At 24.8% G+C, this 19,333-nt stretch overlaps 2 protein-coding genes across 4 annotated transcripts; one reads left to right on the top strand and one right to left on the bottom strand.

Moving 5' to 3' along the window:
* Positions 1-1,442: 1,442 nt before the first annotated feature.
* Positions 1,443-8,105, top strand: LOC145843804 (multifunctional protein ADE2-like). 2 transcript variants are annotated; one of them, XM_082951036.1, is made up of 5 exons: positions 1,443-1,815; positions 2,516-2,704; positions 5,648-5,770; positions 6,115-6,252; positions 7,228-8,105. In XM_082951036.1, exons 1-5 carry the CDS (start codon positions 1,456-1,458, stop codon positions 7,828-7,830), a joined length of 1,413 nt encoding a protein of 470 aa, XP_082807162.1. In that variant the 5' UTR covers positions 1,443-1,455; the 3' UTR covers positions 7,831-8,105. The 2 variants fall into 2 exon arrangements, with proteins under 2 accessions (XP_082807162.1, XP_082807163.1); XM_082951037.1 differs by having other exon boundaries at positions 5,648-5,767; positions 7,228-8,103.
* Positions 8,106-10,483: 2,378 nt separating this feature from the next.
* Positions 10,484-13,681, bottom strand: LOC145844450 (uncharacterized). Of its 2 annotated transcripts, none has more exons than XM_082951851.1 (5): positions 13,522-13,681; positions 13,112-13,321; positions 12,321-12,356; positions 11,486-11,628; positions 10,484-11,041 (listed from the first exon to the last, which is right to left on the bottom strand). In XM_082951851.1, exons 1-5 carry the CDS (start codon positions 13,601-13,603, stop codon positions 10,901-10,903), a joined length of 612 nt encoding a protein of 203 aa, XP_082807977.1. In that variant the 5' UTR covers positions 13,604-13,681; the 3' UTR covers positions 10,484-10,900. The 2 variants fall into 2 exon arrangements, with proteins under 2 accessions (XP_082807977.1, XP_082807978.1); XM_082951852.1 differs by having other exon boundaries at positions 13,534-13,681.
* Positions 13,682-19,333: the final 5,652 nt, after the last annotated feature.

Below are 19,333 nucleotides of genomic sequence, written 5' to 3'. Positions count from 1 at the left end.
TTAGATTTAAAATTATGCATTGTTTTCCTCTAACGTATGTTTTTGATACTTCTTATCATAAAAATACAGGTCTTTAATGTAAAAATGTATGTTTTAAATTTTAATAGGCTTTAAATACTTAAATAATGAATACATAAAGATTAGACTTAATATATCAGATCTTTTGACAAAATAGTTAGCTTTGATTTTTTCATTATGTTTAATGAACATATTTTTAATTTAAAATTACCTTAGATTTTTTTTTCTCATATAGTTTTTTTAATTAGAAATAACTGTTTTCTAAAACTTAATAAAAATTTAAAACATAAATATTTTTTTGGTCCTTAAATCTGAAACTTTCATCGTTTTTTTATTATATTACATGTTTTTTTATACAAAAATATATTAAAAACACTAATCCTTAAAGACTTGGTTTTTACATTAATTTTAGTTGAAAAAAAACTTTTTGTAAACTAAATATAAATGACTAAAATTTAATAAGTAAAACTAAATATCAAGTTTTTTTTTAACTTCAAGTAATTTAGAGTAAATAAACTAAAATGTTTTTTGATAAAAAAAAAAACTTTTTAGTTTGCGTATTTTTTGAAAAAATTTAATTTTGTAAAAATAAACTTTGTTCGGTGATTTAGCACACAAAATACAACAACTGTTTTGTTAGCATCACACTTGTTTACTTATTATTTTTTTTCAAATGACCAACCATCAAGGCTACTTTTATAAAATTCTTATTTAAAAAAAATGATTTTAGAACTAAAAAATAAATTGTACTTATAAATGAAAGCTATAAAAACCTGTAGATAGTTAACAATCGTGTGATATAGTTTAAGTCAGTAAAAAGTTTTTTTTAGACCAAAAAATTTGAAATATTTTTATTACTCAAAACTATTTTTAACGAATAATGTTAAATTCAAAACCTACTTCCTACATTTATATCAAGAAAAACTAACCTTAAAACTATTGCCCTTTTTCCGAAACATAATTTTTATATCAGGTATATTGGATGAAACCTAAAATTTAATAACTTTACAGTTGAGTAGTGCTTTAAATAATTTGAAAAAAAAACAAATCAACTTTCAGGTATATAATTTTACTACCCGCACTTTTGTTGTAAAAATAACTATGCATTTCCAATTGACATAGAAAAAGTAAAGCTATAGTATTGAAATGAGAAAATACTTTTAGTCAATAATAAAGTTAACTAAAATGCAGCATTAGAAGCTGAATTTAAATTATTTTTTACAAAGCTTTTCACAAAGTTTAAAAAAATTGATACTAATGTTTTATCTATTTGAGATGTTTACTGAATCTACTAATTTGTATTTGCAAACTAAAGAGTACCTTCAAAGATTATTTAAGATACTCAACTTTATAAATACTTTTAAGTTATAAATTAATGTGAAACAGTTTTATTCTTAATTACACTAACTTCTATTCATAGGATCAACTTAGACAAAAATGACTGATACCATTCCTAAATTGCCATCTGGCGAGCCAATTTATAAGTATGCCAAGGTGGGAGGAATACCAACTAATGGACATCCAATTACCTCTTTTGAAACAAGTGGCGGCAATTTGGGAGCTGATGAGGCTTACACTTTGGGTGAAAAAGTGATAGAAGGTAAAACTAAAGCAGTTTACGCCATTAACTCAGCCACCAAAGGAAAATGCTTGGTTGTGTCAAAAGACATCATCACTGCTGGAGATGGAGCAAAGAAAGACGTTATGGAAGGAAAAGCAGTGCTGTCTACTACTACAAATAGTTGTTTGATGGAAATATTAAACAAAACTGGCATCAAAACATCTTTTATTAAAAAAGTAATTAATAAACATTATGTATTTAAATATAAGTGAAAAGTTTTAAAAAGAGAAAGTAAAACATTTATTTTACCTGTCAAGTTATGTACTTATTTTCAAAGGACAGTTAGAGTGCAGTTATGAATAAACCCCTTATTGTTGGCAAAGTTGCTGCACATATAGTTATGAAAGTTTATCTATGTACTATTGAGGAAGGTTTTAAATAATTTCTTAACTTTTTATTTAACCCATCTAGTAATTATGATGTTAGAAAAAAAATTGTTGAATTGACCAAATATACAAATTTTTATAGTAATGTCATATTTACTGAATGGGTCACTGAAAGTCATAGATTGTTTAAAAAATAGTACAAGTGGAAGTTTTTATTGCCAAAAACAAGAATCTTATTTAACTATACTCTTAACTGTCCCCCTAAAAAGAAACATATATGAGAGTTATGGTCAAAAAGTTTACCATTTATTGTATAAAGGTATTCTAAGCTAAGTATTTATTATAAAACAAAACTTAACAGAAGGTTAGTAAATATCATGGAATTGTTAAATTTACAATATGTTAGTTACACTTAATTTGAGTGTTTTAAAACTATTAAAACACTTTTAATTTCTGTTTAATCTTGAAATTAAGATAAAAATATTTTTGATTAACATTTTAACTAACTAATTTTTTTTGTTTTGTTGTAAATAAGCTAAATATAAAATAGGTGAATGACAAATCATATCTGGCATGGAGGTGTGACATGATTCCTATCGAATGGGTTATACGAAGAGTAGCAACTGGATCATTCCTTAAAAGAAATCCAGGTGTTTCTGAAGGCTACAAATTTTGTCCACCAAAGTTAGAAACATTTTTCAAAGACGATGAAAACCATGACCCACAATGGAGTAGAGAGGTTTTTTGAGACTTTGTTTTAAATTTTTAAATCAAAATAATTTTTTTTAAATATTCCAAAATATCAGATAGCTATTATGCTTCTTAAAAGAGATTTGAACTAAACAAGTTTGTTGAATATAATAATAACAACAATTTGTAATTTTTTTTAAATGACATAGGTTTATATTTAGAAAGTACATGCATTCATCTTATACTTTTTATCTTTTTTTCATCTTTTCTCAAATCCATGGAACTGTATTACTAATTTGACACAGAAAATCAATTTTATAATGCAAATACTTTTTTGTTAACTTTTAGTAAAATAAACAGTATATACTGTACAAAGGGTTGCAGCAAAATCTGAAAAAACCTTAAATTTGAAAAATTTCAAAATAAACCTGGAATTTCGAACAAAAGTCAATAAAAAATTTAAAATTTCAAACAATTTTAATATTTAAAACAATGAATTCTGTATTAGATACAAATCAAAAACAGTATTTTTTGTATTTATTGATATTTTGTTTACTATAAAGCGCACCTGTTGGTATTCAGTTCATCTTTTTTACCTTGTTTTTTTTATAAAAAAAATAGTCAAAAAACTTGGACTTTTAAATTCTGTTAGAAGTTCAGAAAAACCTAAGACATTCCTATAATACACAGGGTTGCCACTTTACCTGGAAACCTTGAAAAACCTGGAATTCGACAATTTAGGCAAAAAAACCTGGAAAACCTGGAATTTTTAATAATTTTAACATTTTCAGTACTAAAATTTCAATTTTACACAAAAAATCTATCATATAAATAAAATTTTTTTGTCATGATCAAAATTTTTTTTATTATAAAACACATTTAAAGTAACTTTACAGCATCTTTTAAATGTTTTTGTACTATTTAACACAGTTTCTTTTATATAAATTAACTTAAGACTAAAAATTGACCCAAAAATGTTTACTTTTAAAAACCTGGAAGAAATTTGGAAAACCTGGAAAATAATTTGAAAAAATGAGTGGCAACCCTGAATACATAAAAAGTTCAGTTTATTTTAAAGTAATTTGTTTTAATATCTTTAAAGTTGTGTGAACTACTAGTTGTAAAGTTTCCAGTTGTTGAATATTTTTTGTCAAGTTAAAGTCCTAGTAGAATTGCATTAAGGGCATAGGGGGGGGGGGGTAAACACCCTTTATTGGTTTTTGATCTTATTTTATATAGTTTTTACTAAGCTACTAGATGCTTTTTACAGATTCAAAAAATTCAAAATAATTTTTGAGATATAGCCAGTCAAAGTCAGAGGCAACAATAGGATCCTTATGGGAGGCGCAAACTAAAACGTCAAATAACTAGAAATCACTAAAAATCTATCTCCTCCTACGTTTTTTGAGATAACTACCTCAAATTTTCAGGATATGTTCCTTGCAGTATTTAGAAAATTCTGTCAGAATACAATTTAAAAAATTGAAAAATTAAAAATTTTATAACAAAAAAACAAAAAAATAATTGTTTTTTTTGTTTATTTTTTATATAAAATTTTTATTTTCTATTTTTTTTTAAATTCTTTCCGACAGAATTTTCTAAATATATCAAGGAACATTTCCTGAAAGTTTGAGGTAGTTATCTCAAAAAACGTAGGAGGAGATAGATTTTTAGTGAAATAGTCTTTTTTTGCCGTTTTAGTTTGCGCCTCCCATAAGGATCCTATTGTTGCCTCCGACTTCGACCGGCTATATCTCAAAAACTATTTTGATTTTTTTAAATCTGTAAAAAGCATCTAGTAGCTTAGTAAAAACTATATAAAATAAGATCAAAAACCAAAAAAGGGTGTTTACCCCCCCCCCTATGCCCTTAATGTTGCTTGGCTACTTTTTCACATTTTTTTTAAGGAGTTTTATTTTTTTTTTGGGTTAGCAATAGGTTTACATATCATGTGTTAAAACATGAAATTAAATTATTTATGCAGAAAAGATGAATTTGATACTTATAAAAGATTTAACTGAAAAACCATTAAATTTTGATAATAATCATGGAAAAACCTAAATTTTGATCAATTTTGTATGTAAAACAATGAAATTTGGATTAGTAAAAGAATAGCTTAGGGTTGCTAAAGGTCAGGAAAAGTCAGGAAAATCTAAAAAAAATGGGGTTTTTCAAAAAATGTCAGGAAATTTGACAAAATTAAAAAAAGTCAGGTTTTGTTTTTTTAAATTAACAAAATTCCTTATTTTCCTAAGCCTTCAAATGGTAAATAAATAATTAAAAATCCTTTATAGTCAGAAAAAATTGCAAAATCTTCCTAGAAAGTCACAAAATTATTTAATTTTCTATGCCTTCATCTGGAATTAATTAATAAAATATTCTTTATAAAACTGCAAAATTTTTCTCTTAACATATTGAACAAGTACCCTACTTGAACAAGCAGTTTTTGTAAGCCTTTTAGTATTGATGATCTGTAGCAAGGACACTTCCATAGTGAAACTGTACATGTTGTTTTGTTTATTTAGATACATTTATTGTATCTTTTTTCAGATAAGCTGTGTTAAAGGTAATAATACAAGTATTTGGCTGATAGAGCTGTTTATTGCAAATACATCAACAATACACAGATGGTTCAAGTGATGTAATGGAAGTTTGATGATTGAAATTCAACAAAAAAAAAAACTGTTGTTTTAATATGTAACAAAATTAGATTGAAAGCTTTATATAGTTTCAAGTGTTAGATTATGGATTTTAGAATAAGTTAAAATTAAGAGTTTGATTTAAAAAAGTCAGGAAAATTTTAGTAAAAAGTCAGGAAAAGTCAGGAAAATTTCTCTAAAGGGTATTTGGTAAATGAAAAAAGTATATACTTCTATGGAATAACAATGACAAATCATTTAATAATTAGGTTTAAAAATATAAAGCCTAATACTTTTTTATAACATTTAGTAAGAACTTTGTTTTGATGTTTAAAACTTTATTTATTAATCAGGCACTTGAAGAAGCAAAGTTAAAGATTGGAAATCATGAGTTTACATCTGATCTAATTGATGTAGTTGAGAGAATGTCTATTGTTATTTTTGAAATTTTAGAAAGGATATGGAAAAAAAAAGTAGTTAGAATTTTTTTTTTGTTCTTAATTCTTATAAAAAATAAATACTAGATTTTTAAGCTAATTTTTAGAATTAGTAACATAAGTTTTTATTAATATAAGTGCATTAAAAAATTGCTTAAAATAAGTTTGTTATTTAATTTGAAAATATTATCATAAAAAAATTTGTTTATTTTTATAAATATATATTTTCTACCTTATATACCTCCTAAAATTTGACAATAGTTTTCTAAAGACTAAATCATATTACTGTAATTTTTTTTTGTTTTACTCTTCAGTTATTAACTTTGTCTATATATAATTTATCATAACTCATTTTTTGCAGCTTTATATTAATTTCTTTTTAGGATGTCAGTTTAATAGACATGAAGTTGGAGTTTGGTATTCGCCAAGACAACGGCGAAATTGTCCTTTCTGACGTCATAGACAACGACTCGTGGAGAATTTGGCCGAGTGGTGACAAGCGTTTGATGAGGGATAAGCAGGTTGGTGATATACTGTTTAAATATTTTCGAAAATGTTTGTTGTTAGGTGTACTTTTTAAAATCAAAAATATTTTTTACTTTAGTCTGATTGACATTTAGTAGTTTGTTTTGTATGATTATCGGTAATTTATCTATTGTGTATTAGTTGAAGCACTATCAATAAAGGAGCGTACACGAGGTCTCTAAACACATTATTTAATTTAACTTATTTTATGTTTTTAGAACTGTTATATATATAAATATACACATAAACATCCTTAAAGGTAAATGTCAATTGATACATTCATTTTTTTTAACAAAATTAGGTTAGTTATTTTTACGTAAGTGAGTGGCAACCCTGGGTAAAATTCGGTACACCATTTCAAATTATAAATGATATTATTATCCATAATTTTGATTAAAAATCAAAGCTTTAAATTGAATAAATAAATAAATTTACATAAGAAGTATTACTTGATTGATAAAAAAGAACCACGAATATTAAGTACAATTATTCAAAACTATGAAATTAAATGCTTCTACATCCAGAAAAACTTTAGAAATAGTTTAATTAACTGAACTTGTTTTATTTTATTTAACAAAAATATTTTGTTTTAGATAGAAACTATGAATATACTTAATAAACATACTTTCATAATTTACTTAAGTAGCATTTACTTTTTTTTGACTTACTAAATTAGATTTAAGTTTTTTTTAGATTATTTTTCAGTTACAAACGCTAACTATGTTAGTTGTAAAATTTAAACCTGATAACGAAAATAATATTGAAAACAAACATACCAGCATGGAAATTTTATTACTACTTAAGACTTTTCAAATATTCAACACTGTAATTATAACCACCATGTAACGATGTTCAAAAAATTATATAGGCTTACAAATATTCTTTTAGAGTTAAAAAACTACAAGTGCATAGTTTAAATTCACACCTTGTTTGTTTCTATCTAAAAGTAACTATTTTTTTATGATGGTCAGGTTTACCGCAACATGGACAAGCTTTCCACCGAAGGCTTGGAAAATCTCAAGAAAAACTACCAGTGGGTGGCAGACAAGTGCGTGGAACTAAACAAATTGTTCGTCCAATCACAAGCGAGCAAGTGTCGAGCCGTCATATTCATGGGGTCGGCTTCAGACATGCCTCACTGCAACAAGATAAAACAACTCGCCACCGAGTTGGGATACGACATTCAGATGCACATTTCCTCCGCGCACAAGTCAACCGAGGCAGTGTTGAAGCTGCTGGCCAAGCTGGAGTGCGAGTCGCTGACCAGGCCCACGTGCATCATCGCCGTGGCCGGAAGGAGCAACGGGTTGGGTCCGGTCCTGTCCGGCAACACCTGCCTCCCCGTCATAAACTGCCCCCCGTTGAGTGGCACCTACGCCTCTCAGGACGTCTGGTCCTCCCTTCGCCTCCCCTCCGGCCTCGGCTGCTCCACGGTGCTGACCCCCGACGCTGCGGCGTACAGCGCGGCCCAGCTGCTCTGCCAGCAAGACGTGGCTGTGTGGTGCAGGTTGCGAGCGAGGCAGCTCAACACGTGGGTGGGGTTGCGGATGCAAGACAGCAGTGTAGAGAACTAGAAGCAAATTTCGCGATCATGTATAAAGTGTGGCGTTGTACTGTTGGTTTTCAAATCATTAATTTTTTTTGATTTGAGGTGTATATTTTTTTTAGCTTTTAACCAAACTAATTTTTTTACAAACTGTGTTAGAAATTTCTGTTAGATGAAAATTTTTAATCGTTTTTTAGTAAATATGTAAAATGCCGTAAAATTTCTGTAAATAGAACACAATAAACTTTAAAAGTTTGTTACAACAAGCTTCAAAACTTGAAATGTTAGTGTTAAGTTTGTTTTATCTGTATTAACTAACTTTCTATAAAGCTGTAAAACAAAAAATAAAGTAGAATTCGAAAATATAGCGTATAAAGAACTGAAAAAAAAACATAAAATTAATTAGCAAAAATGTTCTACCTATACTGATAAACTTATTTAATGGTTAGTAATTTAATTTGTACGGGTAAAGGAAAACTATTAAGTAAAGTAGAAGCGTTGGAATTAAATTTGTATGCATCGTTTGGTATTAAAAAAAAGTTATATTTTTTGCAAGAACGTTACAACTTTACGTTGATAAAGCTCTATTTTCAATAGATAAAAGCTATCATTTATAATTTTTGATGGTAATGATACTAATGAAAATTTTAATAACATGTTTTAAAGTAATCGGTTTCTAATTGGTAATTAACTTAATTTAATTATCTAAAATTACTTGGTAGGTTTTATTAGTCTATAAAAATTACAAGTAAGCAATAACATAATTCAAAATAAATTGTTACAGGCTTGCAAAAAAACTGGAAATAACTGAAATGAGAAATTTTCTAAAAAACATAGAATTTTGAAAAAAAGTAACTAAAAAACTTTAAACAATTTTTTCATGCGAAATATAGATTAGTAATATGTATTTCAAAATGTAAATAAATTTTGTCTTACTTAAAAATTTTTTATATAAAACAGATAAAGTAGGATTACAGTATCTTTTTAATATTTTGTACCATTTAAAACAGTTATTACCTTAGATTAAATTTTGTACTAAAAATGGACTATAAAATTTTTACTTTCAATAACTTAAAAAAAAGTTTGAAAAAATACCTTCGCCAACCCTGTTGTTATTTATAAGTAATAAAGATCTCTTAAACTTGAGAACTACTTTGTAATGCTTCGTTTCAAAAATATCTAGCTTAAAATTTGGGCAATTAGTGTAGAGGACGAAAAACAATGATGATCTGTTATTATGGTATTTTGATTTGGAAATTGTACATGAATTAATTAGAATTTAACAGTATATATAAATTTGCATTAAATGAAGAATTTGAAAGTTCTCAACTGAATTAGCTTAGAAGAGTTTTAATATATGATTTATTCAAGATCTAAAAAAAATATCATCAAACACACAAAATTCTTTTAATTTCAAGTATAAAATTATACTCGCTAGTGCTAAATTGAACCAGCTCGCTAGTGAATTATGCAAATTTTATCTTTTTCAAGATTTCAAACTTTATTTGCATGATAGCCTAAATACTTAATTTATTTAAAAAAACATTTTTTAACGTCAAACTTATGTTTTACTTTTGAAAATCATGAAGTTTTAAGTACACTTTAGAATTTTTTATAAAACATTTTTTTCTTAAAACAGATATTTTAAAGAGTTTTGGCGATTAAAAGAAACTTACATCAACAATTTAACTTACTTGATCAAAGTGGGCGAAATATATTAAATAAAAATACATTCAGGTTTTGTCAAGTAAATTGTATTATAAGTTAAAAGTAAATATTTCTAGGGTTGTTCTATATCTTATAAAGTCAAAATTTAAAGAATCTGAAATTTTGTGATACACTAGTTATATTTAAAAACATTCAAGTTGAACCTCAAAATAATTTTAATTCAAAGCTGAAGTTGTTTTTTCACAGTTCTTATAAGGAACTACAACTGACAGTATAAATAGAATTACAGATACTTCTGAGAGAAAGGTTTGCTATGCCTTTTAAGTAAGAAAACTTTTTTATCAAAATAAACTTTTAATTTTGAAAAAAATTAAAAATTAGAATTAACTTTTATGAAATTATAAGAACTTTTACTGCGGTTTTTTTTGAATCGATCGATTTTTTTATGTTAAGATTTTCAGGTTGAATTACACTGCTTTTTTTATGTTTTTATCATAAACTAGTTATCTACTAAAAATTTACAGTACAATATCTTAAATACTTTATTATGAGATTTTATCATCTTGACAAAATCTGAAAAGAACTACTGATATTAAATTGTTTTTTTGTTTTAGTTTTTTAAAACAAAGTTTATAATTATACAAATTGAATATTTTTAATCAAGTTTTACAAAGTAAACAAGAAAAAAAAAACTATGCTATATAAAAAAATGTGTAATAAATCTCTATTATATTTAAGGTTAACGATGAAAGACATATTTCAGCTAAGTTTATACTTATTTGTTGTTTTTCTTTGCTTGACTCAATAAAGTACCTTTTATTTTTTGACGTTTAGATTTTCAGATATAAAACTTTTTTTTATTTATTATTTTATCTATCTGTTTAAGTGTAAAATACTTTTAAATATTAAAGAATATTAGACTATAGTTTTACGATAAGTGTTTTACTAGAATTTAGTTTTTCAAATAATTACTAATTTAAAAAAGTATAGTTTAAGTTACTGTTTTTTTACAACTTAATAAAAATTTATTTTTAAATTAAAAACATGTTTGAATACCGTAGAAGTTTTAAAAACATCATTAAAAATAAACTATAACCTAAAATTCCAGTAGTTTTAATAAGCAAACTAAACCAATGCAATTTAATACTCAAAAAATAAACTTGAATGAAATTTATTATGCCATGAACTATTTTTTATATCTTTACCTATAAATAAAACACAATAAAATTACTAGAAACAAATAACAACTAAAAGCTTCTGAAAATAAGTTCAGTTTTGTATTCAAAAGTGTTTTATAAGGTTTGTAAAACACTAAAACAAGTTTATAAAAAAGGAGTTTTAGTAAATTAATACAAGCTAAAACTTGAAAAAAAAACAAAGTATAAAGATATTTTTTTTAGCTTTAGTTTAATACTTTTAGCATTTTATTCTTAACATGATTTAAAGAGAATAATATAGCTGCTTGATAAACCCGGTTTGATGTTACTGTATGTTCTTACGTTGAACTTATTATCATAAAAGCTATCTTTCTCCACATATGGGTTGTTTTTAGCAGTTTTGTTTTTGAAAATCTGTTATGTAAAGTTTTCTTCAAAAACTTATTTTTACACTATTGACAAATAAACACAATTATAAAAGTTTAGACTATTAAATCTTATAAAAAAAACTTAAATTGCAACAATTTTCCTTAAATTATTAACAACATAAATTCTTGCATGCCAATTTTTTGCATAGCGTTTTTTATTTAATATTTTCATTTTTTTCTATATAAAACCTTCAGTTAATGTATGTTTTTAGGACTACGTATTTATTTTTACTTTAAATTTTTTGAGATAAAAAAAAACGAGAAAAATGTAATAAATAAGAGGAATGCTTTGAATAAAATTTTCATAAAGAGTTAGACAAAATGATGCTTGTTTAAGCTGAGTTACAATTGGTAATTAACTAGTATTAAAACTTCTGTTTAAAATTATAAACTCAATTAATCTTTAACTTTAAATTTTCAAACAACTTACACAGATATTCTTTTGTATACTTTTGTTAAACACCAAAAAACCGTTAAGATTTTCCACATTTTTTGTACTTGATATAACAACTTTTCCAATAAGGGTTGTTCTTTTATCGTACAGAATAGTACATCTTGTTTTGATAAATATATCTGTGTATTTAGATTCGTAAACAAACTGCTCCAAAAAAAAAAGTATATTCAGTAAGGACCAGGGGCGTCGCTTAAGGTGAAGCATTTAATCAGATGCTCCACCTTAAAATAAATCATATTAGAATAATATAAAACTGTTCATACTTTTATTTTATTTAAACTTTTGTTTACAAACGATTTACTGTAGATATATATATATATTAAAGGTTTTATACAAAGTTCTGATCGATAGTGCTCGACAAATTAAATTGGAGCTAAACATTTATTTAATTATACGCATAAAATAACATTCACAGCGTATTTCAAATTTAGCTAAACGTACAATAAACTGTACCATTACTACGTCACAACTATTATAAAAGTTTTAAAATCAAAATTTCTGTTCACTATTATAATAAACTGTAACTTACTGACGATCACATGAAATTTTACATTTCAATGTGTGAAACAGCTGTTTAAATTATAGTTTTTATATAATTAGATAAATAAATAAATATATATATATATATCTAATGAAAATTTATCACAACGAATTAAAAAAAATAATTGTGCTATATGAATTATTCATAGTAAGACAATTTTTTAGGTCTTTTAACTTTATTCATTAAATAAAACATTTTTTTTTCCAAAATTTCATTAAATTACATTTTGTTTTAAAATTTTTGATGCTAATTGTAGTTACAAAAACTTACTTTTTGTTTCGAACGTACAAGTTGTAGGCTTCAATGCTGTTACAAAGAGTAATTTTCATTAACATTTTTTTTAGTTCTAAAGAATGTTTCTGTACACTTACTTGTGTAATAATAAAAATATACTTTATTGCTTAAAAAAAATTCAAAATAATAATTTTTTTAGAGGCAAAAAATGCATAACAGTGCTTTTCGTTAATTAAACTATCAAAGTTTTAAAACATATTGTAAAAAAGCATTTAAACAGAGCTGAGTTATAATAATTTGTATGAGATCTTATAATGATAGTTCGACTTAAAACCTTTTTGACAAAACTTAAAGCATATTTTGAAAATATTTTGTTGTACTGTTTTCGAAACGTGACTAAATTTATCGTTACTAGATTTAAATGTACTACACAAGTTACGCAAAAAGATTTTTACGGTAACACGTTTTTATTCAGTTTTATATAATTTTTAACTAACAAGAAAATAATTTTAATCTTAAATAAACAAATTGAAAAAGTAATTTTCTAAAGCTGTTTTTATTCAAACGCTATTTTCTAATGAGAGTTCTAGAAATATGCATTGATTGTGTTTTAGCTATTTATTAAATTTTTTACTTTACTCTCTACTAACAACTAAGTTATTTTTTTTATCGTAAAGTAAAAATAAAACAAACAACATTTTCAATAAAAGCTTTACTAAACAACTTTGTTTTTTAACGAGTATTTTTTAAAATTAAGCTGTGTAACTGCACTATTATATTTTACAGTTTTGTTTCCTAAAATTTGTAAAGTAAAAAACTTTAATAACTTTCAATTGCTCTTTCATTGTTTTCCTCGTTAATTTTTTCACATGTTTTCTCACACAGCTTTTTGCTTCTAAAAATATTTAGCGATTCAGAACAACCACCGAACACAAAAAGTTTGCACTTGTTTTCTGACGTGTCGTAAGTGTATCTCCACAAAAAAGCTTTACAAGGTCGCTGTTCGACTTTCTGCTCACAGTATATGGGTCGTTGCCCTGTTAAAAGATTTTACTTTAAACTTTTTCTGTTTATTTTTATGCCTAAATTAATATCGCTATTAAACTCAAAAAAAGTTAATAGTTTGTTTATTTCTTTTTAATATTTTTTTGTGAAATTTTTTTTTGTATGGTTGAAAAAAATTGATACAGTTTTTTATACAACAACAAAAAAAAATTGGTTTAGAAATACAACTAACTGTTTAACATACCATAGCTCTGTGAGATGTACGACTCTACGACTGTAGAAATCAAACAAATTAATAAACTAGGTACCAGCATTTAAAACGTTTCAACAACAAAAAAAATCTAGTATAAGTTTATAGCAACGAAATATGAAAAAGTGTTCTTTTTATTTCTTTAAAAGACTTGTATTTTTTATTAGCTTTAATAAGGTTTATAAGACGTTTTACGTATAAAAAAAGGCCGCAGGGCAATTGTAGTAAGTATGTCATTGTTCTTCTTACTATGAGAAATAATTAAACTAAGATTAAAATAGGTTCAGAATTGAAAAACAAAGCTGTTTAATTCCTTTAAGTTATTACTTTAAGCAGTTATGTATTGTTTTGTACATAAAATGATGTTTTAAGTTTACTACAAAATAAAAATAGAAATTTTGAAAACTGTATGACTAAATAGTGCAAAAACTTTTTAGTAAAATTTTTTTTTACTTAAAATGTTTGGAAATTTGATTTGTATAAGCTAAACCATTTAGAAAAGTTAAAACTTTGTTCTAAAGTTACTTTTTTACAAAATACACTTTAAAGTATTGTGTCTAGACTTAGTATACTTAAAAAATTAAAAACCAAATTTTACGTAAACTACAAATAATTTGTTACCCTGAACCTTTTTAAACCTTTTTTTCGTTTAAACTGATAAATAAACGAACATTTAAAAGTATGTTAGTTTGAATTGCACTTACTATGCAGTATAAAGCAAACATTTGTAGAGCTTTAGATTAAAAAACAAACAAAAAAATACTTTATAATACATGAAAATCTGTATACTAAGAGCAATAGCCTATTTAAACATTGTGATGTGATTTTTATACATTGTGATGTGTTTCTATTGAAAAATTTCAACCAAGTAATTTTGCAAGAATAGAAGAGAATACTAAATTAAAATAAAACTTTTACTAAATTAATATAATAAAAGTATGTTTAATTAAAAAAACTACTTATACGAAAGAAGCATAAAAATAAGATTTCGTGTGCTTTTGACCTGTAAATTTACAATAAACCTTTGTTAAAGATTAAAAATTTTTCAAGTTAAATTTTTTTTTTAATTTCATCATTGCCGTATAACCTGGGTAATCGGAGAAAAAACTTTCGGTAGGATGAGACAGTCTTTGGCTTCGAAAACCTTTACCGTTTAAAAAAATTGTTACAAATGATCAGACGAGCTTTCTTAATGATGTTAGTAGTAAGAGTATAACGTACTTTACGTTGCATCTAAAAACAAAAAACTAGATAAAATTGATAAAATCCGCCATCAGTTCCGTAATGGTTAGATTAAACATAGCTTTTTAATCGAAATTTATAATTTACCTTGTAACTATAATCTGTGAGTTATAATAAAAAACAAAGCCCGAGTCTCAGTTTACCAGGAGCTTGGGATGTAGTTATCAAGGTTGTGTGAACAAAGTTTGTTTACTTTATTAAAAAATGAGGAATTCAGTATCAAGGAAACTAAAAACAAAGTAAGAAAATTTGAACGATTCTTTAGTAGTTTGTTTTAAGTACTACTCTTTGATAAATAACCTTTATTTAGAGTAAATAGTTTGACGGACTTTCGACAAAACTACGCTTAAAATACTAAAATATACTATACCGTTTAACACATACTTCATAAAACAAGTTAAATAATAAAGTTTAAAAGCTATCAAGCAACTTTGTTTCTGAAGGATAAAGTTAAACAAAACTTATTTTAGTAATTCATGTAAGTATTGCATTACTTAATTGTTAAATGTGTAACGTTTACTCAAATTATAAAAGCTAGGTGAAATAAATACTTTACATTTTTTGATTTACATTTTTTTTTAATCTACTTCTGCCTAGCATCAAAAACCTCGAGAAAAAAGTTTTTAAAGAAAAAAAGAGTAAATAAAAACGATGTAAATATTTCAAACAATAATTTTAAGTCATTACTTATTGTTTTTTTCTAAAGATAAGAAAAATATAGTAGTAACACTAAGTGAAACTAATAAAACTAAAACAATTTTTATGCATTAACAATTATGTAAAGTGATATCGAATCCTATTCAAATCAATTCTATTTAACCAGTTCCCAATCTAGCTATTTCCCTTCCGAAAATCTTTATTTAAACTAATTACTATAAAAATTGTTTAATATCCCTTCAAACAGAACCCAAATAACTTCTATCCGATTAATACCACCGAAATTAGTCCACATTCAAACGAACAACACATGAAAGAATAGTAAAGCTAACAAAATAGATACGCTTTTGTTTAAAATACTTAAAAACATACTTTTTTTTATTAAAAAAAATTTACATAAGGCGACGAATACACAGTTTAAGCAAACGCCATTAGGTTTAAGTTGTAATTTATTTTTACTTATTTCAATCTAAGTTTGTTTAAAAATGTCATAGAAATAAGTTTAAGCTATAGTTTATTACTATCAAACCAATATACCATTTTATAAGCTCATTAAACAAAGTTATTGAAGTATGAACTTGGAATCTAGTAGACATAAATCGTTAAAAAAAGTTTTTAATAGATTTTGTTTGCTATAGAAAAGTTTTCAGAATGAAATTAATTGCAATGGAAATAATACGGATAGTATAGTAAAATATAACGAAGAGAAATTGGTTGGAAATGAATTGATCGATTGAAGTTGATCGAGCAAGAAATAATTTTGATAGGAGTTAATCAAATGAAATATAACTTGGATTAAAATTGATTTCGGTTCAAATTTATTGAATGGGAAACGAACATTAACCTTAATCTGTTTGATAGATAGTAAAATCGATTGATAACTAAAAAAGAAACATTAATCAGAGTTAGATCCTTTTTAGGAAGAGTTATTGATATTTAAGGCTTAATATCATATTTTTTACAAAATATCTGTTTTGACTGCGTAAAATCGTCTTGTCGTTAATAAAAGGGTATAATTAGTAATAAAACATTAGTATGTTTCTTTATTTAGTTTTTATAAAGTAATTTAGTTATGTAAAATTTATGCTTTTAGTAAGTTTATAAAATAAGTATTAAAAAAAAAGTATTTTTTTAGTATAAAACTTTAAATATTCTCTTTTTTAAGTTTAATTTTTAATAATTGTAAAAGTGTTAAGAATTTGTTTTAGTTTCACACTTAAACGTTTTGTTTATAATAGTTTTAAAAAATAAAACATAAAAAAACCAGTTAATGAGTATCTAGGTAATTTTTTTTAAGTTCACTATATTAACTGTTCCAAAGACATAGAATTTAGTTTAGAAAAATTTATAAAAGGTATTAACTTTAATTAATGAATTTCTTGGATTTATTTCTAACTAATACTGTTTTCTATATTAAGTTTTTATTAGTTTATATAATACCATCTAATTATTTATTAACTGTTTTTATTATATTAATATATTTATAAAGTTATAAAAAATTATATGTTAATTTATAGAAAACAGAGTAAAATAAAAATAAATTCTAAAATTTAAATAAAGAATTCATTTGGAAAATCAAAATGAAATAAAACTTTCAATACTTTTAACTTAAGTTAACTCCAGAAATTTTTCTGTCATATAATATTACAATTTAAAAAAATCTATAAAACGATCACGTGTTAATAAGCAAACGTAGAAGAAAACTATTTGTTTTATATAGTTAGGTTTTATATCCAAAATATTACAATTTACAGGTTGTAGTATATTATACTCGCACTTTGTTCATTAACTTAATAAACTTAATCTGTAAATTTTAAATTTATTCTATAACTTTCAACTGATTTAGTAAGCTTAAATTAAATAAGTTTTTGTTGTAAAAAGTAAAACTGTAAATATCAAAATTTTTTCGTTAAGTTTTTAACTAGTGATTTTTATTCAATGTACAATGTTTCACTGTAAAAACAGTTCTTCGAAATGTAAATAAAAAAAACAAAACTACGTAAACTGAAGTGTTTATAATGAACTTAACTAAAATTAGTCAAAACAAGGTAGTCATTAAGTAAGTAAATCATTACTCATTCAATTATTAATCTGTAATTGTGATATGTTATTGTTGCATCATAGATTTCAAGCTTTTTGATATTAGGTAAACTTTTACATAGAAAAACTTTTAAATAATTCAAATTTAAAGTTTTAATTAGTTAATACATTTTGCAAATGTAAATCGACAAAAACAAAGCAATAAAAATAAAATCAAAATAATGGTTGATATAAATTCAATTAAAACTTAATTTGTTTTAAGGGCAAATAGAGGCCAGTTCATTTCTGTTGTTTAGAAATCTGTCTCCTTAGATTTAGAAATTTCCATTCTTCCCAAATTTCAACCTGAGCGCATATCTGGTTTTTCGGTATGCTCTGATTAAGTTTGTGTATAATTAGCCAAACATTATTCTTAAACCACTCTTACTACTGGTGAAACATTTTGAAAATACTGTTTGTTACCCTTTCTTACTATTAATACTACTAAGCCGACTAAAACATTTTTTATTTGACTTTTTAGTTTTAAAGTTTTTTATGCAACAACTATTCCTCGAAAGTAATTTAATTATAAATAAAACAATGCTTTCTAATTTGGATCAGAAACCGCCCAAAATAATTACGTCAAAGAGTATATTGGTTCGACTGAGGACTTTTTTAAGTCAGATTTAAAAACATATACAAAGTCAAATAAAAAATGTTTTAGTCGGCTTAAAAGAACTAGTGCTTTAAAAACATATAGTTCTGAAGACTTTATACACCAATTTTTATTAAATGTTTGTTATCAAAAAGTACATACAACTCTGTGGAACTGTATTATCTTGTTTAACACAGAGATAAACACGTTAGTTTAATAAAAACAAATAACTAAGCAAACTGTTTTTTTTTATAATCCACAGATCTTGCTTCGCTAGGACCTATATTTATAAACAATTAGCTTGAAGTTTTGAATATTTTACTTAAATTATTTGTTAAAAATATTAGTTAAAACACATTTGAAAATAAATTATAGTGTTGTAAAGTCACTAGTTACTTAACTTTTAATTTAACCAGTGTATATTTTAAAATGTGCGTAATAAGAATAGTCATAGGATTTAAAGACTACAAAATAAAAACTTATTACTTATTAAGTTGTATATTACTCATCTATATACATTTTTTCTTATATGATCTTTCTAAGGTATCTTAAAAGTTTTACAGGCGTAAAACTTTATTGAACAGAACAACAAAATAAATGCAGTCATTCTAAATTAATTCAAAAAAATACACTTAAGTTAAATATACTCTATATTTATCTTTTTATTCAAAAATAACAGGCTATACTTAATCATGGTTAAACTTTATTTGGTGTCGACTATATTTTTCGTAGAAAAATGCGTAAAAAACACCAATGAAAAACACCAAAACAGCTATGCTCAAATTTAATTTTAATTTGCATTAAAGTCGTATAAATTTTATGAAGAGTTGTTTTAAGAAAATTAAATACTTTAAAAAATAATTGAATTGTTGTTAGATTTCAAAAAAATATCTCTTTATACACATTGATGATAAAAAAGCATTAACTTGATTTAACAAGTTGTTATGCTTAAAAAAGTTTTTACATAGTATACTTTTCATGAAATACTTAGTCTAAGCAAAACTATTTACTTGATTTTTTGCAACACATTTGTTTTGTTTTAAATTCAAATACGTTTTAGTTTTAAAACTATAAAATAATTTTAGTTTGTAAAATAAAACTATTCATTGTTCCGCACAAAACGCAATGTAGTTTCCTGTAACCTACGCGTTTTGATTATTGCATTTTTTAACTGTTAAAAAATAAATTCTTGGACACGTAAGCATTTGTGTTTTTACTATT

This window comes from Thalia democratica, chromosome 9, assembly GCF_965202585.1.
Source record: "Thalia democratica chromosome 9, ktThaDemo2.hap1.1, whole genome shotgun sequence".
Taxonomy (NCBI): domain Eukaryota; kingdom Metazoa; phylum Chordata; class Thaliacea; order Salpida; family Salpidae; genus Thalia; species Thalia democratica.
The sequence above is the reverse complement of the archived record's forward strand: the minus strand, read 5'-3'. Positions and strand labels throughout refer to the sequence as shown.

What these genes read in the sequence shown, in the direction of transcription:
- LOC145843804 (XM_082951036.1), top strand. Translation starts at nt 1,456, where the DNA reads ATGACTGATACCATTCCTAAATTGCCATCTGGCGAGCCAATTTATAAG. An exon ending in AAACATCTTTTATTAAAAAA is followed by an intron (nt 1,816 to 2,515) that starts GTAATTAATAAA and finishes AATATAAAATAG; the next exon opens with GTGAATGACAAATCATATCT. An exon ending in GTTTGATGAGGGATAAGCAG is followed by an intron (nt 6,253 to 7,227) that starts GTTGGTGATATA and finishes TATGATGGTCAG; the next exon opens with GTTTACCGCAACATGGACAA.
- LOC145844450 (XM_082951851.1), bottom strand. Translation starts at nt 13,603, where the DNA reads ATGCTGGTACCTAGTTTATTAATTTGTTTGATTTCTACAGTCGTAGAG. An exon ending in GAGCTATGGTATGTTAAACA is followed by an intron (nt 13,322 to 13,521) that starts GTTAGTTGTATT and finishes ATCTTTTAACAG; the next exon opens with GGCAACGACCCATATACTGT. An exon ending in GTATACAAAAGAATATCTGT is followed by an intron (nt 11,042 to 11,485) that starts GTAAGTTGTTTG and finishes TTTACATAACAG; the next exon opens with ATTTTCAAAAACAAAACTGC.